Here is a 26,104-nt window from a genome sequence, read left to right as displayed (position 1 = left end):
GCCTGCTCATGCAGCTTTAGGTGTACTACGCCGTATGTATAAAAGATGGCTGGACTATTGTACTGAACAAGCACTTTTTTATGTGTCTCCCTTATTTCCTCAAAGATTGTAAGCTCTTGTGAGCAGAGTCCTCACTCCTCATGTTAGAATTGTAAATTTGTTTTGTCAAGATGTAATGTCGGATATGGTCTGTACATTAACCCTCTATAAAAAAAAATTACTACCATTTTTGCTGCTCGTGTCTGTGTTATTCCTTCACCCAGTTGGTTGTCCTGCTATTTCTGACATAGATTTGACAGACACTGCTCTTGGCTGTGTCGGCTTTTTGCTCTCCCCCTTCTTTCTCTCAGTGTTACGATTGTCATTTTTCGACAGACAATCATTTAAAAAAAATTGTTATGGGTGATGGCAGACTTCCACCTGCCAAAAACGTTTTGGCCGTTGTCGGATCAAACTACATGTATATGGAACGATCGACCTATTACGGCCAATCATGAGCAAGTTGACTGATCGGCCGCATTCTGACTAATCATAATGTTATGTGTATTTCCAGCTTTAGCAACATGAGCACACGATCTGCAGCACAAACACCAAGTCTGTGTCTTCTCGCGGGAGGGAACACAGCGCAAGCCGCCCTGACACTGTCCGCAGGTGATTGGACCGTGTCAGAGCGTAGATATCACGCCCCCTTGCCTTTTAGTTAGTTAGAAACGCCCCATTGACTGTTCAGGGGCTTATTTACATATTGGGCGCAAAATAGAATGGCACCGATATGTAAATAACGGAGGGAGTTAGAAAAATAATTTTACGTGAGACAGGGTTTGTGAAGCTGCACATATTTGGGGAGGTGGAAGGTTCTCCTTAATGATTTACCAATGTTCTTATTTGTCTATAGTTTTACGGTGTAGAAAGACCAGATCCACGTAGATATAAAACCCTATCAGTAACCAACTGAATGCTTTAAGCCACGTTTCCCTTCACTGAATTTCCACTCCTTTACCTGGTAATGATGAAGGTGGACACTTTCTCCTTTAGTGCTTGCATGACTAACAGTGCCTAGTCCAAAGCACCCTGCAAGAAACTGCAGCCTCACAGAGGTAAGCAGAGATGAGGACTGAAAGGTAGTGAGTGACTGGCGACCACTTATAGTTTGGACATTTCCCTTCTCCTCCATTCCAGACAGAAGAACGAGGATCTGGTGCAAGGCCTCCAAGCGCAACTAGAAGAAGAAAACATTACTCCTGGAGGACATGACAGTCTTACACAAATATTCATTGAATAAACATACATTTTATTTTGACAGATTTTTTTTTCTTCATTTATACTTCTAAAACGTCCTGTACCTGGTAAAGCCTCCATGATATGTTTAACAATACCTCATGCAATATTAGTAATGCATTCAGTAGGCCTGCTTCTGTATTTATAAAACATTCAAAATATAGATTTCTATTCTTTATGATTAAACAATGCTTCTATAAAAATAAATAAGATCTGTAGAAAATATATAGTAATACCTCAGCACGGAGTTGCTGATGTTCCACTGCAATTTCACACGCCTGGGGAGAGCTGGACATTCCCTCTTCTGGCTCTTTAAACCCCGGAGAGCTTCCTACATCTCCGCTTACAAAGCTTAGTACATTGTCAATTAATGTATGCACACCAAGAGCTTTGCTATGTTCTGCTTCTGTGTCAAAACCACACGATAAAGCACACCACCAGTCTCGATTATGCTTCAGTCGGGCCCAGGAATCATTGGCAGGATGTTCAGATGGGGACACTGCAGAAAAATGGAGATTAAAACTCAGGGAGGCCTGAAGATGTAGAGTTGATGGGTTTTGATGCTTTCAAGTATAATGATACTGAGTATGTCTGTTTTTAATTAATTTACGCCAACTAAGGTTTCTGAAATGAAACCAATGACCGTGGAAAATCATTGTGGAAGAAACGATTTTCAACTATTTATTTGGCTTCTTTCAAGCCATTACATGACACCACCTAAATGTACATACTCATCATCCTTATACTACATGGCTTTATTTTTCTCTCCCTGCTCAGCACAGATGCTTTCAAGGCATGTGCTTATGAAGCGGATGATATAATGGAAGCTCCTTTTTTGCAGGCCAAAGCACAGTGAGTTCATACAATGGATAAATCAAGACTTAAATATGAAAGCCAATAGCTAGCTTGAAGGAAGCCAAATAGACGAGGATAAAAGGAGAACATGCCGTTAAGTACTTGCTTGGCGATCTTCTTTTTCCTGGGGCTCAACAAGTGGACTAAAGGCCCGGTATCAGCAGAGAAAACCACACGTTTTTATAAAGGGGAGACAGAGAGGAAAGGGAAAGGAAGTCCGGCTTACCCCTGTTCATTTCTGATGTAGTGACAGAAATGTGGTTCATTTATTTCTGTCCTAACACTGCTGACAATTTTTCCCCTCTGACTGCAGAGAAGTATGCTTTCTGTATGGCCAGTAGTAACTTAATTTGGAAATGTGTATCTAACTGAATTGCATTTGTGAACATCTAAATTGTATGGATCATAAACTAAGGCCCCATGCACACGAACGCGCTTTTGCGGCCCCATTAATTTCTATGGGGCCATGCACCCGACCGTAGTTTTTACGGTCCATGCATGGCCCGGGAGCCTGGACCGCAGAAAGAACGGACATGCCTTATTACGGCCGTCTTCATTGAAAATAATGGCCGCGGCCATGTGCATGGCCCGCAATTTGCGGGCGGCTCGCGGCTGACAGTCTGCAGCTGGCCGACCCGAATATCACGGCCGTGCACATGGCTACGGTCGTGTGCATGAGGCCTAAGACTACTGTCAATGTATGCTTTGTCTAAGATTACAATATGAACTGCATTTCACTGGAAATATTCATCATAGTGATCAGTCGTGCATAAGTCAGCCTGTGTTTTATTGCAGACTTGTATAGCAATCATAATCTAATATTCAGTTATCTGATGTCGTGTGAATGCAATATTTAACAGGTACTGAATCTTAAATGTTAAATGCCAGTGTTACAATTTTAATTATCCAGTTTAAATGGCAACTTCATCAAATAGTATATATGCCAATAAAAATTCAGGCAACACTAAAAAGTTTATTCACACTGTGCTGGCCAAATTGGCGTCTTTAACAAGATTTTCGCAAAATGTTGAAATTATGCAATTACAGCAGAACAAAAGCAATATGACTTCACCACGTGAATATACCCTTACATACAGAAAACTATGACAGTTCTAACATAGCTGAAAATGTCTCACCTCGTTTTCTATGGTATGCAAGGTCAGCGTCTGTGTTCTGTCTTCCACTCTGTAATAACAGGTTAATAGAATGAAGATTTACTGTACACAATGGGGGACATATATTAAGACTGGAATGTCAAACGCCAGTCGTAAACAAATTTACGATGGCAGAAAATGTGCCAAATATATTAAGAGGTGCACACCTCTTAATATATTTGGCAAGTCCTTGACTGTCCGTGCGGCGAAAATGCAAATCTACGACTGATATGAGTAGGTGTAGATTTGCATCATAACTTGCTCTAGTTTATGGCGTAAATTATGACAAATCTGTCGTCCCGGGGGAGGCCCCCGCCCCTTTGGTTAAAACCCGCCCCTCACCAAAACTGGCGAAAAGAGTAAAAAAAGTCATGTGGCGTGCACCAAAATACACCAAAAAGGTACCATAATATCACAATTATATAAACGGTCGTAGAACGAATTCCAAACCATGTATGTTACAAAAGAAAAACGCCTCACCAAGGCATAGCCCTCCTCATCAGATTCAGGCTGGGAAAGGTCAGACTCGCTTCTAGATTTGATAAGTCTGTAGTTGGGATGTGAATGGACAGATCTTCTCTCCGCTGTTAAACTTTCACTCCTGGAAATATAAGCAGTAAAAGATAAGGCCTTATAGAGAATTATAATAAATCTGCTATACATCTGTAACACTCCTATATACTATTTATTTAGTAAATTTTCAGCATTACAATATTCTAACCCTTGCCATTCATGATTAAAAATGGAAAGAGGGGGGGGGGGGGGCTATAAAACATCTCATTTCACATTCCACAATACTACCTTGTCATAGCTACTGTTGCTTCATGGGTGGCAACTGCTGAAACTTGCTGCTGTCCATCATCTGCTGGTATGTCCAGGTGATCAATTACAGGACTGACGCCAAGTAGAAGGAGGGCACAGCGGTGGATGACGGAATTACAAGCTGCAGTATACAGGTCCTGACCTTCTGCTAGGTGCCCACTGTCCCTTCTTCCTTGCACCAACTGCTGCTGCGGCTCCTCGTCTCTAGTACCAGGGCCAGTGGTCCCATTTGAGCCAGTACTAATTCTGTCCCGTTCTCGGCTGCGTGCCACCTCGCGGGCTGATAGGAAACATTGAAATATTTCTGTAAGGTGCAACACAAGAGAGACAGGAGGGGAGCTTAGGACAGGAGAGCAGTAATATCAATGACCTGGAATGATATCACTTTTAAAATAAAAAAGGAAATACTATTTTCATACAATCACGATGGTTTAGCTCCTGTCAAAACATAGCTCCCCTTAATTGTAAAAAAAAAAAAAAAGAAATATACAAAAAAAAAAAAAAAGGCACAGGTCCTTGAAATTACATCTATTTGTTTATTTATTTAATATATGCATGGGGGGGCAAGCAAATATTGTTAAAGTTACAGCAACGTTGCACAAAATACAGAATGTGTTTTGTGAAACTTTATAATTAGTTTTTGTCAAAAATAATTTTTACTTTTTGGAGATACAACTGCTCTGTATTCTGTATTCAGAGCAGTTGCATCATGCGCTAAGATGCTGGATCCACCTGTAAATCGATCATATCTAAGTTATGAACTCAGAAGTGACTTTTAACAGGTGGAACCTGCGTGTCAGATACCCGCTGACACTGAAACGGTCAGTGCCACGGACCTGACTGGTACAGGTTTTAGATTAAGCTACAGCTGCTCTGTGTACACAATACAGAGCAGCTGTATCTCAAAAAGTAAAAAGAATTATAAAAAAAACGAAATTATAAAGTTGCACAAAACACAATGATTGACCTTTTAATAAAAAAAACAAAACCCAAAGTGGCTAATCTAAAAACATATACGTAATTTTTGGAGTTATTATATGGTGCAACTTCATAAAGAAGGACGAATATAGTGTCCAGTCGGCTGCAGCTATCCCCAAGCCGGTCGGTGTGATTCACCACCTTCAAAAGGATCAGAATGAAAAGTGATGCAAAAACAGGGATTAAGTGTAGCGCTGCTAACATCCAAACGAGTCAGGTCGTTTTTAAAGAAAAAAGGGATTTATTAACAGAACATGAGTGGCCACGCGTTTCAATGCCAATGGCCTGAGGAAGACGCCGTACCGGCATTGAAACGCGTAGCCACTAATGTTATGTTAATAAATCCCTTTTTTCTTTACAAACTACCTGACTCGTTTGGATGTTGGCAGCGTTACATTTAATCCCTGTTTTTGCATCACTTTTCATTCGATTCTTTGGTCATTGACCACTCGGGGGAGAAGAAAAAGGCTGAAGAATTGGAAAGAACGACCCAAAAAGCATAATATCAAATGTATGTAAAACTGTTAAATGAATGTATTTAAACAATAATTATGATATATATATATATATATATATTTTAAAGAAATGCTTTGTCTTTGCACATGTAATTTGTCTAGTATAAAATACAAGTATGTCTTTTTTGTAATAATTGTTGTATACAGTATACATTTAATATATTCACTCGTGTTTCATTCAATAGAAAGTAACCGAAGAACTCGACCCTGTAAAAATGAAAAAAAATTCTTATAAAAGATACTTACTGCCAGCAGTAAGAACCTCATGTTCACGGTCGTCCTCCTCTTCTTCCTGTTCAGGGTGTCCCTCTTCTCTTTCTCTTTCCGCTTGTTCCTCTAATTCAGCTTCTTCATCTATTGTCCTAGTAAAGGAATTCTCTTGAGAGCCTAAATCTGCAGATTCCTGATTTTCTGATACCTGACAAGAGTATAGATAAAATAATTAGCATACTCCACTAACATCCCAAAATAGAAAAAAAATTAAAAAAAAGTTGCATAGACTACAAAGTTAAGGCATGAGGTGAATCTGGACCCAATTTTCGTATAGCATTTTTGAAAGTTTCAAAAACTAGATGTGGAGACCTGTACATGTTTTAGTAGTTTCTATTTGCAGACAGCTTTTGCAAAAACACCTACTGCATGGTGTAAGTGCAACGTGTACGCGTCTCAAAATCACCGTTCACTTAAATCACAAGATTGGAAAATTCACCAGTACTGTTTTTTTTTTCTTTGAGAACTGTTGTAGCTTTTGACAAAAACAGGCGGGCCAAATAGTTATAACAAAGTAACCGATGAACATAATTTTTAAAAACATGACAGTAAGGCCCCATGCACACGACCAAAAATACGGCCGTAATTACGGGCCCATTCAATTTTATTGGCCGCGGACACCTTTCCGCAACGCTACGGATGAGCGTCCGTGCCATAAAACTGCGCCGGGAATTACGTTTTTTACGGGCCGTGCTCTCGTACTTTGTATGGGAGCTAGGCCCGGAAAGGCAGGCGGTCACCGGCTTATATTTAATTGTGATCTATTACTTTAGATGGTTATTGCTCTTTAATAACTAGGGTATTTTTGGAGTGATCAGATAACATGTAGCTTTTTTATATTTTTTAAATAATAATTTAATGTTAAGTTACCCTTGAAGAAGGTGTAAATTTCTGTTAGCCATCATCATACATTTATTTGAATATGATAGGCAGCATAGTGTATATATGGTTTGGGGCTAGAGATGATGGAAGCGTTTCTTTTTTATCTCCCCAGTGTCACCCCAGGAATGATTTTCCCTGTTCATTACCATCATTCTAGTCTGATCACCCCATCATCTTTGTGTTCACACCCCCTGTGATCAATGTCACGCCATCACCCCCATCAGCCCACTGTGATCACCTATGTGATCACTTCACGCCATCACCCGTATCATCTCCATGACCAATTCATGCCATCACCCCATCATTTCCGTAATCCCTTCACCATCACCATTTCCGGTGATCACATCCATGATCCCTTCACGCCATCACCTCCCAGTGACCACCTCCATAATTTTTAGTACACAAATTTTTCACGCCATCACCTCCTTGTGATCATGATTTCTAGTACAAATTGTAAACCAGTAACTAAAATAGTTAGTACAGAATTTGTACGCCAGTAATTTGGTACTATTTGTACCCTAGTCATTTTTAAGTACAATTTGTACACCAGTAATGTTTTCGTAGCAGAATATGTACACCAGTTGGTTCCACGGCCCAAAAACTCTTCTCTGACGAGGAGGCATCCGCCTTTCTGGCATCTGCCACTCCTTTTCTTCTGTATTAAAGTGCCTCGCTTCCAGAAATACTGCGGTGTAGTGTGTCAAGTATAAGTACAGGAGGAATGTCCTTATATTGAGCACAATACATGGTGATAGCAGCACCCCCATCCCCAGTACGAGCTTCCAGTACAGAAACTCCTAAGTCAAAGTGCATCCTGGACTACAATAGGTTCATGGGAGTGGTTAATCTGTCATATTAAGTGCTGAATCCATATAGCACCATGCGGAAATCGAAGGTGTTGTACAGAAAGTTGGCCTTGCATATTGTATAGATGGCACTGTATAATGCATACAAGCTACATTGACGTGCAGGCTAGTGTGGAAATTTCTGGACTTCCAAGACGTGGTGATCAAGGCCCCAATATTTAGCAACCAGGAAGGGGAAACCCCAGTACTTCTGGAAGCAAGGCCACATACATTGTAATAGGGCAACACTCTTACAAGCGAAATCCCATCCACTGGCAATAAAAGAAGGACCCAAAAAGGGAACAAAGTATGTTACAAAAGCGGGATAAGAAAGAACATAATTTACCATTGTGAAACATGCCACACAACCTGGCATGTGCATAAAGAATTGCTATAAGACATATCATACATCTCTTGTATTGTAATTGTATTATTTATAGTACCCACTTTATTATTTTTTACCCGGATGTACATTGCATAGCTTATGCAAATGTACACAGAGCTGCATGCCACTCTTTCCTTTCTGAGCATTGCCGTCTGCTCAGGCGGCAAATCACAGCCACATGTGGGGTATTGCCGTACCCAGGAGTACCCGCATACCAAGTTATGGGGTGTGCGTCTCTCTAGTAGCACAAGTTTGGCACAACACACTATGCAATGAATTGGCATAAATATGGGAAAAAAAAAATCCAATTTTCACTCTGCACTATCCACTGCATATTAAATTTTGTACAACACCTGTGGGATCAACATGCTCACTACACTCCTAGTATAATGCCTCAGGGGATATAAACAGGCTCACTTCTCAGGGGGTTACCACTGTCGTCGGCAAACCATTCCAGCTAAATCGGTGCTCCAAAAGCCAAATAGCGCTCCTTCCCTTCTGAGCCATGATGTGTACCCAAACAGCAGTTTATGACCACATATTGGTTATTGGCTTACTCATGAGAAATTTACAAATTATTGGGTGCCTTTCCACCTATAATCCTTGAGAAAATGGTAAACATTGAGCTAAAACTACATTTTATTGGAAGACATTTTTGTTTTTAAGTTTTGCAGTCAAATTATAATAAATTCTACACAAAACCTTTGGGGTCAAAAATGTTCACTACCCCACTATAATCAATCCATGATGGGTGTAGTTTGCAAATGCAACATGGCAACAGAAAACCATTCCAGCAAAATCTGTGCTCTAAAAGCCAAATGGCGCTCCTTCCATTCGGAAGCCTGCAGTGTGTCCAAACAGCAGTTTATGACCACATATAAAAGTATTGCCATACTCTGGAGAAATTGTGTAGCAAATTTTGGAGTGCTTTTTCTCCTATAGTCCTTGCGAAAATCCAAAATTTTAGATAAAACGACATATTATTGGGAATGTTTAAAATGCCATTTTTACGTCAACATTGCATCAGATTTCTTATTTATTTTTTTAGCAAAATCTGTGCACCAAAAGTCAAATGGCACACCTTTCCTTCTGAGCCCTGCTGTGTGTCAAATCAGCAGTATACGACCACATGTGGTATATTGCTGTGCTCAGAAGAATTGCAGAAAAAAACAAAAAACAATTTGGGGTGCTTTTTCTTGTGAATTCCTTGTAAAAATGAAATTTTTTATAAAAAACTAAATAGATATTATTGGGGACGAAAATATTTTTCTTTTTGGTGGCCCAAACTTAATAGATTCTTTGAAACACCTGTGTGGTCCGAATGCTCACTACACCCCTACATAAATTCCTTGAGGGGAGTAGTTTCCAAAATGGTGTCTTTTTCGGGTTGTTTCTTATGATTTGGCCCATCAAGGCCTCTTCAAACATGAACCGGTGTAAGAGCTGGAATATACAAGCTACGAACTTGACATCTACTCCAGGGGCTGGATCCCCACTATGCCGCCTAAACAAAGACTGGAATTGAGTCGGCGGAACCCGAGTCTTCTCTACTTTCCTAAAATTACTTCTGAGTGAGTACAGAGTACCAAGTACTGTTCCGTACGGATACTCTAGATAGTTCTTCTCCCCCCAAACTATTGGTTCATTTTGTTACCAGAGCACCACGGTGCGATAATGTTTGTGTTACGATTCTTCTGTAAAGTTGTTTTCTATATGTGTTATTGTTGTAATGTGCTCACCTTGATACGTACTGCTCTTAGATCACCTAGGACTAAGATGAGACCTCATGATACTTATAGGATTAGTGGATTTTCTCCCTTATACTGCCTAATGGTCCTTAAAATCTTATCACTTAATGTCAAAGGCCTTAACAGCCCCTTTAACCACTTCCCGCACATTGGCGTAAATGCACGTCCAGGTGAGCAGTAACTTTGCGCACCTGGGCGTGCAGTTACGTCCGCGCTTTAACAGTTAACCGCCACACGGTGCTACACCGCAGCGGCAGTTAACTGTGCAAGGTGTCTGCCCTGCTCTCTCCATTGCCGATCAGCGGCCCGTCGCCGCTGAAATCGGCAATTAACCCCTTCGATGCGGCGGTCGATTGCCGCATTGAAGAGGTTTACAGCCCCCACATGCATTTGCGGTGGCTGACGATCCTTGTCTCGGCAACCAGAGGCCAGGCAATGGCCTCCGGGCTGCCATGTACGGAAGCCTATGAGGACCAGTCGGAGGGACAAGTAAAAAAAAAAAAAAAAAAAAAAAAAAAAAAAAAGGTCATAAAAATGTTTTTTAAAAAAAGTGTAAAAAGAAGTTAAGTTAAGTACACATATTTGGTATCACCGCGTTCGTAACGACTCCAACTAAAAAACTATAATATTTTTCCCACACGGTGAATGGCGCAAAAAAAGTAACAACGCTAGAATCACTATTTTTTTTTGTTCACCACGCCTCGCATGTACCCGAAAATGGTACCAATAAAAACTACAACCTGTCCCGCAAAAAACAAGCTCATGCACAGCTTTTTTGACTGAAAAATAAAAAAAGTTATGGCTCTCCGAATATGGGGACAGAAAAAATAAATTTTATAAATAAGTGATTTTATTGCGGAAACGCTGCAAAAAAACAATATACAAATGGTATCGCCGTAATATCAACCAGCCGAATAACGTAAAATGGTCATTTATAGCCCAGGGTGAACGGCATAAAAAAAAAAAAAATGAATTTAAAAAAGTCACAATTGATTGTTTTTGGTCACCTTGCTTGCCAAAAAATTGAATTAAAAGTTATTAAAAAAATAAATAAAATAAATCGCATGTACCCCAAAACGGTACCAATGAAAACTACAGATTGTCCAGCAACAAATAAGCCCTCACACGGCTCCAGTGAAGAAGAAATAAAGAAGTTTTGGCTCTCAGAATATGGCGATGCAAAATTTACAGAGTGTTCCAAAAGCGGATAACATCCGGCACCATTTATCAGTGCGACACCGGCCACATATCTGCGGATTATTATTTATTTACCCCATTATTATACCCTCTTATTATACCCTTATGAACTCCGCACAGATTACACATGCTCCCACATTATAAAAACTGAAATACCAGCAAAACGGCAAACAGAACTACTACCAAGCTAAATCTGCTATCCAAAAGACAAATGGCACTCCCTCCCTTCTGAGTCCTACAGTGCGGCCAAACAGGAGTTTACGCCCACAGATCTGCCATCGCCATACCCGGGAGAACCTGGTTAATATTTTATGAGGTATTTTTCTTCAGTGGCACAAACTGGGAACAACATATTGTGCACTAAAATGGCATATCAGTGGAAAATTTTAATTTTCACTCTGCACCATTCGCTGCGCATTAACCCCTTCGCGCACTACGACATAGCATGTCGTGGTGTGGGGGGTGATGTATGGAGCGGGCTCATGCGCTGTGGGCTCAATACGCAGCGGGTGTCAGCTGTGTATTAGAGCGGACACCCAGGACTAACGGACAGAAACAGCGGTCACGCTTTTACAGGAGCCTGTAAAAATGACAATATACTGCAATACATTAGTATTGCAGTGTATTGTACCAGCGATCTACTGATTTCTGGTTCAAGTCCCCTAGGGGGACTAATAAAATGTGTAAAAAAAAAGTAAATCGTTATTATTACTGAAAAAAAATGTCATAAATATTTAAAGTCCCCAAAAAAAACTTCACATTTTTTATCTTAAGTAATGTAAATTTTTTTTAAAAAATACACAAAATTGGTATCGCTGCGTCCGTAAAAGTCAGAACTATTACAATATACCATTATTTAACTCACACGGTGAACGCCGTGAAAAATAAAGAATTTAATACGGCAAAATCAAGATTTTTTTGGCCACCTTGGCTCTACCAAAAAATTTAATAAAAAGTGCTCAAAAAGTTGTATGCACCAAACAATGGTACCAACATACATTACAACTCGTCCCGCAAAAAATAAGCCCTAACACCGCTCTATTGACGGAAAAAAAAATAAAAGTTATGGCTCTTGGAAAGCGGGGAGGAAAAAAACGAAAAAGAAAAAAATGGTTCAGTCCGGAAAGGGTTAATTACTTTCTAATGGAAAAACATTTATGACCACATGTGGGGTATTGCCGTACTCGGGAGAAATTGCTTTGCAAATGTTGGGATGCTTTTTCCTTCTTTATCCTTTGTGAAAAAATTCAACATTTTAGTGGAAATAATGTTGATATTAATTTTCACTACCTAATTCTATTAAATTCTGCAAAAGACCTGTGAGGTCTAAACGCTCACTATACCCCTATATAGATTCCTTAAGTAATGCCGTTTCCCAAATTGGGTAACTTTTGGGGGGTTTCCACTGTTTTGGCCTCTCAGGGGCTTTGCAAATGTGACATGGCACCCGAAAACCATTTCAGCTAAATTTGAGCTGCAAAAGCGAAATAGCGCTCCTTCCCTTCTAAGCCCTACTGTGGGTCCAAACAGCAGTTTATTACCACATAAAGCGTATTTCCGTAAATGGGAGAAATAGTTTTACAAATGTTGGGGTGCTTTTTCTCCTTTATTTCTTGTAAAAATTAAAAATGGCTACGTTTTTTTCAGAAAAAAAAGTAGATTTTTACCTTTACAGACTAATTCCAGTGAATTCAGCAAAATAACTGTGGGGTCAAAACGCAAACTTTACCCCTAGAAAAATTCCTTGAGGGGTGTAGTTTCCAAAATGGGGTCACTTTTGGGAGGTTTCCACTACTTTGCAAAGCACTGGAGGGACCAAACACGACACGGCACTGAAAATTATTCCAGCAAAAACAGAAAATCCAAAATCCAAATGGTGCTCCTTCCCTTCTGAGGGTCCAAACAGCAGTTTATTACCACATATGTGGTATTGCTATAAATCGGGAGAAATTGCTTTACATATGTTGGGGTGTTTTTTCTCCTTTATTCCTCGTAAAAATGAAAAATTAGGCTGGGTTCACACAGAGTTTTTTGACGCGGAAACCGCAAAAACGGCCCGAAAATGCGGAGGCGTCTTTTTCCCGTGAGCGCTAAAACCGTCTCGCGGGAAAATGCGACATGCCCTACCTTCGGGCGTTTACCCCTCTGACCTCCCATTGACATCAATGGGGGGCAGAGAGCGTATTTCGCAGCGTTTTACGTCCGCGGCGCTCAATGGCCGCGGGGAAAAAAACGCCACAAAAAACGCAGCGAAAATCAGTATGCAGGGAGAGGAAAATCTGCCTCAAACTTCCAAACGGAATTTTGAGGCAGAAATTCCGCCTGCAAAAAACTCCGTGTGAACATAGCCTTTCTAAGTTTTTTCAGAAAAAAAAAGTAGATTTTCATCTTCACATGCTAATTCAAATAAATTTAGCAAAAAAAAACAAAAAAACTGTGGGTTCAAAATGCTAACTGTACCCCTAGATAAATTCCTTGAGGGGTGTAGTTTCCAAAATGGGGTCACTTTTGGGGGTCTTTACTGTTTTGGCCCCACAAGACCTCTTCAAACCTGACATGGTGCCTAAAATATATTCTAAAAAAAAAAAGGAGGCCCCAAAATCCTCTAGGTGATCCTTTGCTTCTGAGGCCTGTGTTTCAGTCTATTAGCGCACTAGGGCCACATGTGGGATATTTCTAAACACTGCAGAATCTGGGCAATAAATATTGGAGTTGCATTTCTCGGGTAAAACCTTCTGTGGTACAGAAAGAAATTTATTCAAATGAATTTTGGCAAAAAAAAATAAATGAAATTTGTAAATTTCACCTCTACTTTGCTTTCCTGTGAAACGCCTAAAGGGTTAAAACACTTTGTGAATGCGGTTTTGAATACTTTGAGGGGTGCAGTTTTCAAAATGGGATGATTTATGGGGACTTTCTAATATATAAGCCCCTCAAAGCCACTTCAGAACTGAACTGGTCCCTGAAAAAATAGGCTTTTGAAATTTTTTTGAAAATATGAGAAATTGCTGCTAAAGTTCTAAGCCTTGTAACGTCCTAGAAAAATAAAAGAATGTTCAAAAAATGATGCAAACAAAGTAGACATATGGGAAATGTTAACTAGTAACTATTTTGTGTGGTATTACTATCTGTTTTACAAGCAGATACATTTAAATTTAGAAAAATGCTAATTTTTGCTAATTTTATCCAAATCTTGTTTTTTTTTTTTACAAATAAATATTGAATTTATCGACCCAATTTTTCACTAAAAGTACAATATGTCACGAGAAAACAATCTCAGAATCACTTTGATAGGTAAAAGCATTCCCAAGTTATTACCACAGAAAGGGACATGTGAGGTTTGAAAAATCGGCTTCGTCCTGAAGGGGTTAAAAGACCCACCATGTGGAGAGAAATGACTTAACAATACTGCGATATCCCTTGTATACAAGAGACCCACATATCAAGTAAGGGCCCACCAAGGCTGAAACACAGGGACTTTCCCACCATCCTTCACTCCTCCTTTCCTACAAAGAAGAGAGGAGTTCTTATTGCCTTTTGCAACACTATTACTGTCTGTAATGTCCATAGCTGCGGGCGGTCAGCTCCGTTCCCCCCATGACAGCCGCGAGTCGGCAAGCGCTGGCCCCAGCGCTCGCGTCCACTCACCTCAGCCGGATCCTCCAGACCTTGTTGATGAACTTTGACCCGTGAGTACCCTGGACTACCCTTTGTCTATGCGATGGCCTCCTAGTGTGCTACCTGTTCCTGTACCTGTTCCAGTTCCTGTACCTGTCCCAGTTCCTTGTATTTCCATACCACCCTGGTCGAGCACTGTGCTGTGCCAAAGTCTTGTCGTGCTGTATCCACGTCTGACGTCTTCCTGCTGCCTAGTCCAAGCCGAGCCTGTCCTGCTGTTGTCTGAGCTGCCACAGGTACCTATACGAACTATAGACTTTCACCTGCTCCCTGTTGGCCAGCTGCCTTACCGCCAAGGCGGTATGGCCCAGTGGGTCCACAAACCCTTTGTGACACTGTCACAATCCATTATTTGGTGATAGACGCCCTGAGTAGATACATTATAGTCCACTGTTCTGTTAACTCGATAGAATATACTGTAGTAAATCTGTATGCTCCAAATTGCAACCAACATAGATTTCTAAACAAATTACTAAAAAAACGAAATGCCATGAAGAAGGGTCTCCTGATTATGTGCTGCGACTTTAATGCTATTTGTGACTCACTGCTTGACTCCTCGTCATCCTCACCCCCGAGGAAAAGCACTCAACTCATTAAGACAGAGGGAAAATTTATACAACACATGGTGTCTGCTCCATGATAGTGAAAAAGATTTTACAGATTACTCAGCTAGACAAATCATAATCCCGGATAGACATGTTCTGGATAGACCAGAGTTTGATAGACCGGGTGTCATCGGCAGATATAAGTACGATACTATGGTCTGATCATGCCCTTATAACAGTTACACTAAAGAAACAATTTCTCTGAGTCTCAGACTATGTATGGCGAGCCAATTCCTACATTATTTCCCATGACTCGCTCTCTAAAGACTTACAAACGGCACTCACTGAATATTTTTTATTTAATGCCCCCCATATATTAAGGCATTTATACTTTGGAATGCACACAATGCCTGAATAAGGGGAACCTTTATCCATTTGGGCAGCAGACTTAAAAAAACCAAAAAGGGATACGTTTATCCGAGACACCCTAGAAAAGATCCGGACTTTAGAAGCCCAAAATAAAAAGCATCCATTTCATGCCACCACCGCCTTGGCAGACACAAGACTTCATTTAAAAAAACCTGCTTATCCAAAAACACAAGGCGGCCCTGAAAATAATGAAATCACGTAACTATTCCCAAGATAACAAATCGGGAGCACTACTCACCGAAAGACTCAAATGCATTGCTCAAAAATCTAGAATACCACTTATTAAACACCCTCTCACCTCCCAACCCATATTCACACCAAGGGGTAATGCCAATGCATTTAAAGACTATTACCAATCTCTATACAACTTAAAAGATGACAGTACAACTCCCCAACGTAAATCGGACAGGGATTGAATAGTTTCTAGCTAAAACTCGCCTACCCTCTATTTCCCCCAGAACAACTGGCCACATTAAACCTGCCAATAACTAAGGAGGAAATAGGAAGGGTGGTCGAGTCCCTTCCCCTACATAAAACCCCTGGCCCTGACGGACTATCTAACGTCTACTACAAATCCTTTGTGACTACTTTGATTGACCACATGTTACCGATGTTTAACCTGGCAATATCAACTGGATCTTTTCTTAAAGAGTTGCTCTTATGGTCACATTACCCAAACCAGGGAAACCAACAGACTTCACCTCCAATTATCGCCCCATCTCTCTATTGAATGGTGACGTGAAAATATACTGGCTAATCGGTTATTGTCAATAATACCTACCCTTGTTAAAAATGACTAAACAGGCTTTACACAGGGCAGACAAGCTCCAGACAACACCAGAAGATTTCTCCAAATATTGCAGATAGCTGAAAAAGCCCTTTCTCCAACCACATTCCTTTCCCTGGATACTGAGAAGGCGTTTGACAGGGTAAACTGGGAATATGCGTTTTCTGTCCTTGCCAAATTTGGAGGCTCAATATATTCCGCAATCCATGCTCTATACTCCAACCCAGCTGCTGGAGTCTATGTAAACAGCACCCTGTCGGACGCCTTCGATATCAGCAACAGTACTAGACCGGGATGCCCTCTCCCCCCAATATTTTTTATTTACATCTAACACCCCACACGACTCGCCTGTCCCTCTACAACACGTTCCTCTTTCCTTTAAAGAGGCTCTGTTACCACATTATAAGTGCCCTATTTCCTACATAATCTGATCGTGCTGTAATGTAGATAAGTGTTTTTTATTTTGAAAAACAATCATTTTTGACCAACTTATGAGCAATTTTAGATTTATGCTAATGCTTTCTTATTGCCCAACTGGGCGTTTTTTTAACTTTTGACCAAGTGGGCATTGTGAAGAGAAGTGTATGACGCTGACCAATCCGCGTCATACACTTCTCTCCATTCATGTCCATTTGTACTCAGCACAGCGTGATCTTGCAAGATCATGCTGTGCTGTCACATACACCCACATTAACTTTACTGAAATGTCTTGAGTGAATAGACATCACCTCCAGCCAGGACGCGATGTCTATTCACACTCCGAGACACTTTGGTAAAGTTTGTGTGAGACTTAATCGCTGCACAGCGTGATCTCGCGAGATCACACTATGAATGACAGCACAGCGAGATCACGCTGTGCAGCAATTAAGTCCCACACAAACTTTACCGAAGTGTCGGGAGTGTGAATAGACATTGCGTCCTGGCTGGAGGCGATGTCTATTCACTCTCAAGACACTTCGGTAAAGTTAACGTGGATGCATGTGACAGCACAGAATGATCTCACTGTGCTGAGTACAAATGGACATGAATGGAGAGAAGTGTATGATGCCGATTGGTCAGCGTCATACACTTCTCTTCACAACACCCAATTGGTCAATAGTTAAAAAACGGCCAGTTGGGCATTAAGAAAGTCATTAGCATAAATCAAAAATTGCTCATAACTTGGTCAAAAATGATAGCGTTTCAAAATAAAAAAACACTTATCTACATTACAGCGCAGATCAGATTATGTAGGAAATAGGGCACTTATAATGTGGTGACAGAGCCTCTTTAAATAAGATCAGATTCAGTCTCTTGACCTATCTAAGTGGAGAGCGACTGGTATCGTTTTGATACCAGATATATACGACAGACATAACACCCTCCATTTCCAACACCTCACGAATACTTTGGACCTTCCCAACACGGAATTCTATACGTTTTTACAGGTGAGGGATTTCCTCCAGCGCTCCATTCCTCTATACAACAGCATTGCGTGGGAGGTTCTTCGGCACCTCACCTCCTTGAATAAGAGATGTAAAGGAATCTCGTTTTATTACAACATACTAGGGGATAAATGCAAATTTACTAAAACCACTGCCATGCTTAAATGGGAAAAAGATCTAAAAATATCCTTCTCTGATGACCAATGGAGGGGAACGTTTGACTGTATTTATAAATTATTTCGCTTTAACTCATTGCAGGAAGCAATCTTTAAGACTAACATTTGGTGGTATTGCACACCCTCCAGACTCCATCTAATGTTCCCAGCGACTTCTGCTTTTTGCTGGAAGTGTGGAGATCCAGGAACTCTCTTGCACATTCTGTGGGTATGTCCGACCACCAAACCATTATGGTTAGCAGCCTATCATGTCGCACAATCTGTTACGAAACGTATTTTTCCACTTACACCAGAATTGGCACTATTGCTAATAGGCCTAGGAGATTTCCTGGGCACCTCGCGTGCCATCATAGAAAATATTTTTATGGCTACAAAGCTAGTGCTGCCGAGACATTGGAAATCTTGTGCCCAACCTCATGTGCAAGGAATCGTTAATTTGGTCAACTCTACATGTGCATACGAGAAATTGATTGCTTCTCAATATCTTCAGTCTTCCAAATTCACGTACAATTGGCATGACTGGACCCACAGTTCGTATTACAAGGATTAATGCGCACATCCTCATGTTATGCTTCTTGATTCCCAATGAGCGGTATCCTGGAATGGGTTCGGCAACCTGTTTTGTTCATGGGTATTGAAGGTAGTTGAATTGTTTTGTACTCTACTTCTCTTTTTGAGAATATGAATCTGACTTTGCACGGTCTGGAGCATATACAACAATGTAATATTGTTGGCCGGTATTTTATCAAATGTCCGCACATGGTATGTCATTAGTATTGCTGTTATTTTTCTTTGATGATTCCACTACTTAGCTCTGTGAATATTGTTATGTATTATACATATCCACATAATAAAAAATAAATATTCTTTGATTCAAAAAAACAAAAAAAACATGAAACGGTGGCTGGAAAATATCCTTATAAAAAGGAGGCACCAAATTGCACAAGGTGATCCTTTGTTTCAGAGACATGCGTTAAAAGGCTATTGGCTAAGTAGTAGTTTGGTTTTTTTTTTAAATAAAAAGGTCTATCAGTGTGTTTGGTGTAACTTTCCAAATACTTTTTATTAAAAATTATATTTCATTTTTGAGATACAGCCGCTTTGCATTCTGTACACAGAGCAGCTGTATCATGCGCTAAGATCTGAATCCGTCAGGCCCGTGGGACTGACTGGTTCAGTAAAAGCGGGATCCACGCGAAATTGATCACATCTAAGTTCATAACCTAGATATGATCAATAGCAGCCCAATCCTGCGTGTCAGAGACACGTAGGACCCGTGGACACTGAAAGCGTCAGTCCCGCTGACCTGACACATACAAGTTTGAGCACACGATACAGTTGCTCTGTATACAGAATACAAAGCAGCATCTCAAAAAGTAAAAATAATTTTTCATGAAAAGTATTTTGAAAGTTGCACCAATCATCTTTTTATAAAAATAAAGCGATTTCAAAAGCCTTTAACCCCTTAATGACCAGGCCATTTTACGCGTTAATGACGTTATTTTTTGTTTTTTCACGGTCGCATTCCAAGAGTCGTAACTTTTTTTTTATTCCGTCGACATAGCCGTATAAGGGCTTGTTTTTTGCAGGACACGTTGTATTTTGTAATTGTACAATTTTTAGATGCTTATAATATATCGATTAACTTTTATTAACTTTATTTTAGGAGAGAATAAGCAGCTATTCCAGCATTGATTTTCCCGTTATAAATTTACGCCGCTTACTATGCAGCGTAAATAACATATTACCTTTATTCTATGGGTCGGCACGATTAAGGGGATACCAAATATGTAAAGGTTTTATATGTTTTCCTATGTTTGCACAATAAAAAGCCTTTTAGGAAAAAATTACTTGTTTTTGCATTGCTGCATTCCAAGAGCCGTAATTTTTTATTTTTCCGTCAATGTGGCCGTATGTGGACTTGATTTTTGCGGGCCAATGTGTAGTTTTCATTAGTACTATTTTGGGGTACATAGGACTTATAGATTAACGTTTATTTAATTTTTTATGGGGGGCAATGGGAGGAGAGAATTTTGCCATTGTTTTTGGCGTTTTGTTTGGACGCCGTTCATCCGGCGGTTTAATTAATGTGTTCATTTTATTGTTCAAGTCGTTACGATCGCGGGGATACCATATATATGTGTGTTATTTGTTTTGGCACTTTTACTAAATAAAACCACTTTTTGGGCAAGAAAAAAGTCGTTGTCTTTGATTTTGACTGTAAATTAATTTATTTTTTTTCACAAAATTTAACTGCTTTAAATTTTTTTTTTTTAGTCCCACCAGGGGACTTCACTATGCGAACTGCTGATCGCATATATAATGCTTTGGTATACTTAGTATATCAAAACATTATGGCCTAACAGGCATTTGCTGAAGACAGACCTGGGGGTCTTTGTTAGGCCCCCGGCTGCCATGGAAACCCGACGGCGCCCCGCTATTTCTTTGCGGGGGCGCCGATGGGGTGACAGAGGGAGCTCCCTCCCTCTGTCAAACACATTAGATGTCGCTGTCACTATTGACAGCAGCATTTAATGGGTTAAACTGCCGGAATCGGAGCGCGCTTAGATTCCGGCAGTTGCAGCAGGAGCCAGGCTGTGTATAACAGCCGTGCTCCTGCCGCTGATCGCGTGTGTACACGGTCAGTACCCACGTGATCAGAGGACGGATATATCCGTCCTCCTGCGCGAACTAGCAGCTGCTGAGGACGGATATATCAGTCCTTCGGCGTTAACAGGTTAAGTCCAAAAACACACCAGGGCCACATATGAGATATTTCTGAAAAATGCAGAATCTGCGTAATAAATATGGAGTTGTTTTTCTCTGTTACAGAAATCAATTGAATAAAATTGAATATCTGCAACAAAAAAATGCAATTTGTACATTTCACCTCCGCTTTGTGAAGATATAAGGTTAGAGATTTTGCGTTCAAGTTACTGAAAATAGAAAAAACGCCTGGAAAAGAACGCTTAAAAGACGATTTTAATATTAAATCCTTTAAAATTTGGGCTAGACTAGCCAACATATTCCTGAAGATGCCAGGCTAACCAGGTAGGTAAACGCTAGATAAGGGTATCAATAGTGAGAAATATTCACATAAAGTTCAACTATTGTAGTAATGGCACATAATCCTAGCTAAAAATAAACTATCCCTACCTGGACAGATAGCAAAGTATGCATTCACACTGAATTGAGATCCGATACCTAGCAGAGTGTGCATTCATACTCAATAGCGACAAAGCAACACCTAAGACACAGTATGCATTCACACTGAATTGAGATCAGATACCTAGCAGAGTGTGCATAATTCTGCTAGGTATCAGATACAATAGTTAAACTTCATGTGAATATTACTCACTATTGATACCCTTATCTAGCTTTCACCTACCTGGCTAGCCTGGTGTCTTCAGGAATATATTGGCGAGTCTAGGCCAAATTTTAAAGGATTTAATATTAAAATTCTTTTTTAAGCCTTTTTTTCCAGGCGGATTTTTCTGTCACCTCCACTTTGCTTTCATAAGGTAAACCTTATTTAATAATTTGTGTTATGTCATTATCTATTATAGAAGTAAAGAATTTCAAATTTAGGAAAATGCGGATTTTTCCAATTTTTTTTACATTTCAATTTTTTTAATGAATAACAAAAATATCAACGAAAATTTACTACTAACATAAACTACAATGTGTCACAAGAAAAAGTCTCAAAAGCACTTCGATAAGTAAAAGCATTCCAAAGTTATTTCCACATAAAGTGACACATCAGATTTGAAAAATGGGGTCGCATAACAAAATCCAAAACAAGCTGTGTGCTTGAGAGGTTAAGTAGAATACACAAAATATTTTTTACCCTCCCAAAACAAAACAAAATATATATTTATTAGGTTCGAGCCTGATAACCTACCCATCTCTCTCTGGATGATGAGCGAGTTTGGATCAGTTCCATGTTCTTACAGGCAAGCAAGCGACTCCTGACCTTGTACACACATCGAAATACCTCAGCAAGAGATTTACCTGGTTGGTATCTAAGCAAACAGATCAGAAAGATTAATAATATATCAGTAACAAAACTAAAAAAAAACATCTACTCAGAGCATGAGATTGCATATAATATGCATATGAACTTTGAGTAATGTATGTAATTTTAATATTAATTTGATAGTCCAATTTCCCCATTTTATTCCCATTTTTCCTAAAATCCTGGATGGCTAATCTGCCTAGTTATACAGCAAGATTTGCGATTCCGATGTATGGGAAAGCTGGGAGGCAACTGAACCGGAATGCTTAGGACTGCGAAGGCTTCGTTCACATCTACGTCAGGGCTCCGTTCATGGGTTTCGTCGTAGATTTCCATCAGGTTAACCCATGAACGGAACCCTGACTGAAACTAACGGAATCCATAGGTTTCCGTTTGCATCACCATTGATTTCAATGGTGACGGATCTGGTGAAAATGGTTTCCGTTTGTCACCGTTGTGCAAGCGTTCCGTAGTTTTGATGGAATGAATAGCGCAGTCGACTACAGTATTGCTTCCGTCAAAACGACGGAACCCTTGCACAATGGTGACAAACGGAAACGGTGATGCAACTGAAACCTATGGTTTCCGTTTGTTTCAGTCAGGGTTCGGTTCATTGGTTCCCCTGACGGAAAGGTCAGACGGAAGCGACGAACGGAACCCTGACGCAGATGTGAACGAAGCCTTAAAGTGTTTGTCACTCTTGGAAAACAAGTAAGAGGACATATGTGCAGTTATCTTACAGTTGGAACATAAACACTGACCTGCTTTCACCAGAGGCTTGCGATAAAAGGCCTGTATGCTTTAGAAGTGCAGCGAGAACAAATCGTGATACTGTATCCAGCAGCAATTCATTAGTAACTGCAGCACTGTCCCAATCTAGAATGGAGAAACCCAGGAGTACAGTTTCATATTTATTCATTTCTGGTTGATTAAATAACAGGCTCAGCCTGTACTTATTATTCATGTACCTTTACTAATCGCATAATCCTGCATACTGATCCATAGGCTGCGTGCTGGCTCCTTGGTGGATCCGACTGCTAAATCAACCAAAATTGAAACGTCTGGTCTTAACTTGTAATCAAAGGTTTTCTGTTCCTCATTTCCAGATAGAGCCACTTCCAACAATGCACTCATGCACTTGTCTAAGGGAGATATAAAGATCAATTAATGCTCTATTAAAAATATGAATGTCTCAAGGCTATGATATAAAGCAAGTAGAAAATTGATGCTATTTTGCAGGTTGTTTTCAGTACTTTCCTTTCTATTTAAATGTTATACATTTTGCTGGCTATGAACCAAGCCCCTTACCCAACTGAGGAACATCCATCTCAATACCATTCCCAAATAGTGGCGTCTTCAACCAGTAAGCCGTGTCCTGTTCCTCTGGGGATGTGGGTGATCCTTGCAGCATACCCCCTAAGCAACGCCCAATCAGCAATGTAACCGTTCTCTCCAAGTCCACGAGCCAGACCCAAGACTGAGCTGGTGCAGGCAATAATACACCTGCAGGGTCGACTTGCTCTGGCCCTCCTGAAGGGAAAATGAGAAAATATTTAACGAAAGGAGGTCCCTGGTCTGCTGCTAATGTAGTAAGTCCTAGAAGAACATAGTAGTGCTGTAAACACTGTTACATGAACTGGATACCTGATATTGAGCCCCATACTTCCATTCTCACTTATTTTTTAATAAAATGTTCACATATCAGGCAAGACATAAAAACAAGCTTAGGCCTGATTCAGACAAGAGTGTCCGTTCTGCGTCCGCAAAAAACGAACCATATTTAATGCATTTCAATAACTTGTGCCATCATTGAGCGTTCCGTGTGGCATCAGTTTTTAATGTCAGTGTTGGTGTACATTTTTAAATTAATTTTCTCAACATCTTTTGCAACTGTTGCGTGAAACACGGACAGCACACGGATGACATCCATGTGCTGTCCGTGATTTTCACGCACCCATAGACTTCAATGGGCGATGTGGTCCACAAAACGGACAAGAATAGGACATGTAGTGAGTTTCACGCAACGGAAACACGCTGCGTGAAAAATCACAGACGTCTGAATAGAATAAGTCCGTGTGCTGTTTTTTTTTTTTTTAAGGCCTTACAATGATCACTTACCATGAAGAGGCCACTGTAACTCTTGATCCTCCAAAAGAACAGCTGCAGGCAGCAATCTATTTAGGCAATCTAGAGGCGGCAGCAGGTCCAGTAGGTAACTGAGCAAAGGTCTTGCCATCCAAACTGGCAGTAATAGCAAGGCATTAATAAGCTGGCAGAGCATGCTGCCTGCTGCAGACACATAGACAACATCTAAACGAAGAAGAGATTACACATTTAATTTCAATTTACTATGCATTACAAAGTATCGATTCACATGTAAGTGTGTGTGATTTCACAAATACATTAAAAGGGGGGTTGTCCAAGAGTCCCCCAAAAAATGGCTGCAGAAATAGCAATAAAATAAAATAGAAAAAATTACTTGCCTGTAAAATCCCCCACCACTCCAGCACCTCAGCGGTCAAGTTACTGGCATCAGCCTTGCAGTGGTCATGTGCTAGAATGTAAACAGAGACTGGCGAAAGCCCACCGGAGCATAGGCGCTGGAGCAGCAAGGATTTTAACAGGCGAGTCATTTTTTTTCATTCTTTACATTTTCTGCAGCATATTTATTTATTTTTTTGGACTCGACATTGACTACAGTCCTTTAAGGATATAAATTCTCTATTTTCAGTGATGATTTAGGAAAGGTCAAAATTAGGTAATGCGCACTGAATATCTGCAACTAAAGTCTCAAACAACAACTAAAGTCTAATGTCGTGCATGTGAATGGGTTTCACAAAACCGCATACATACGACGATGATAAAAAGTCAGGACAAAATTTGAGGTCATGCTGTAAATGTGTTATCAAATTCGCAGCAAATTTTGCCTATTGCCATACAAAGAGTGATATATATGGCACACTTGAAATATCTGTGCACAAATGTTCATCTAATCAGGAAAGATTATTATGCTCCTTGACAGCAATTGTAAATATTCAGTGCCTCTTCTGAGTCATCCGCTTCAATAAAAAGGTCCCTTGTTATTAACCCCTTGAGAGCACAGCAAATGTTCCCTATAAAGGTGCGCGCGCCGCGCACCTTCCACGGCCCCCCCCGCTCACTGAAAATTTAAAGCCTGTGCACTGTCAGTTTCTCAATCTCCTCCCTCACTCACCTTCACGGTGCGGCCACCCAATGAGAACTCCCGGAAGTTGAGAGAGGGAGGAGATAGCCGAGAGTATCAGAGACTGCATGCAGGCCGTCCGTTGACAAGTGAGGTCAGTGCCGGGAATGGACCAATCCAGTCACCTGACATAAGGTCAGGTGACTGAACTGGTCCAATCCTGTGCCGTCATCAACCCCAAACAAAAGTAATCCGATCTTCGTTGAATGACCACCTCCTCCTGTAGTGTGGCCATCTTCAAGTGGGGGGGCCGAGCGTGGCCATCTTCAAGGGGGGGGGGGCGAGCGTGGCCATCTTCAAGGGGTGGGGCGAGCGTGGCCATCTTCAAGGGGGGGGGGGGGGCGAGCGTGGCCATCTTCAAGGGGGGGGGGGCGAGCGTGGCCATCTTCAAGGGGGGGGGCGAGCGTGGCCATCTTCAAGGGGGGGGGCGAGCGTGGCCATCTTCAAGGGGGGGGCCGAGCGTGGCCATCTTCAAGGGGGGGGCCGAGCGTGGCCATCTTCAAGGGGGGGCCGAGCGAGGCCATCTTCAAGGGGGGGGCCCGAGCGTGGCCATCTTCAAGGGGGGGGGCGAGCGTGGCCATCTTCAAGGGGGGGGGGCGAGCGTGGCCATCTTCAAGGGGGGGCCGAGCGTGGCCATCTTCAAGGGGGGGCCGAGCGTGGCCATCTTCAAGGGGGGGCCGAGCGTGGCCATCTTCAAGGGGAGGGGCGAGCGTGGCCATCTTCAAGGGGAGGGGCGAGCGTGGCCATCTTCAAGGGGAGGGGCGAGCGTGGCCATCTTCAAGGGGAGGGGCGAGCGTGGCCATCTTCAAGGGGAGGGGCGAGCGTGGCCATCTTCAAGGGGGGTGCGAGCGTGGCCATCTTCAAGGGGGGGGCGAGCGTGGCCATCTTCAAGGGGGGG

At 41.2% G+C, this 26,104-nt stretch overlaps 1 protein-coding gene across 8 annotated transcripts in view; it reads right to left on the bottom strand.

The window, feature by feature from the left end:
* HERC1 (HECT and RLD domain containing E3 ubiquitin protein ligase family member 1) overlaps positions 1-26,104 on the bottom strand; it is a 180,052-nt gene that overhangs the window by 88,152 nt on the left and 65,796 nt on the right. For 5 of the 8 annotated variants that reach the window (XM_075857663.1, XM_075857666.1, XM_075857668.1 and 2 more), the window contains exons 17-28: positions 24,102-24,293; positions 23,292-23,513; positions 22,952-23,125; positions 22,745-22,859; positions 21,870-21,990; positions 5,849-6,020; positions 4,089-4,413; positions 3,768-3,888; positions 3,270-3,318; positions 2,226-2,276; positions 1,515-1,777; positions 1,001-1,219 (exon numbers count right to left, since the gene is read on the bottom strand). In XM_075857663.1, the coding sequence (XP_075713778.1) occupies positions 1,001-1,219; positions 1,515-1,777; positions 2,226-2,276; positions 3,270-3,318; positions 3,768-3,888; positions 4,089-4,413; positions 5,849-6,020; positions 21,870-21,990; positions 22,745-22,859; positions 22,952-23,125; positions 23,292-23,513; positions 24,102-24,293 (2,024 nt within the window). The remainder of the gene's footprint in view (positions 1-1,000; positions 1,220-1,514; positions 1,778-2,225; positions 2,277-3,269; positions 3,319-3,767; positions 3,889-4,088; positions 4,414-5,848; positions 6,021-21,869; positions 21,991-22,744; positions 22,860-22,951; positions 23,126-23,291; positions 23,514-24,101; positions 24,294-26,104) is intronic. The other 3 variants (XM_075857669.1, XM_075857670.1, XM_075857667.1) reach the window with 2 other exon arrangements.

The sequence above is a fragment of the Rhinoderma darwinii genome, chromosome 3 (assembly GCF_050947455.1).
Source record: "Rhinoderma darwinii isolate aRhiDar2 chromosome 3, aRhiDar2.hap1, whole genome shotgun sequence".
Classification (NCBI taxonomy): Eukaryota; Metazoa; Chordata; class Amphibia; order Anura; family Rhinodermatidae; genus Rhinoderma; species Rhinoderma darwinii.
This window is presented reverse-complemented; position numbering and strand designations above follow the sequence as displayed.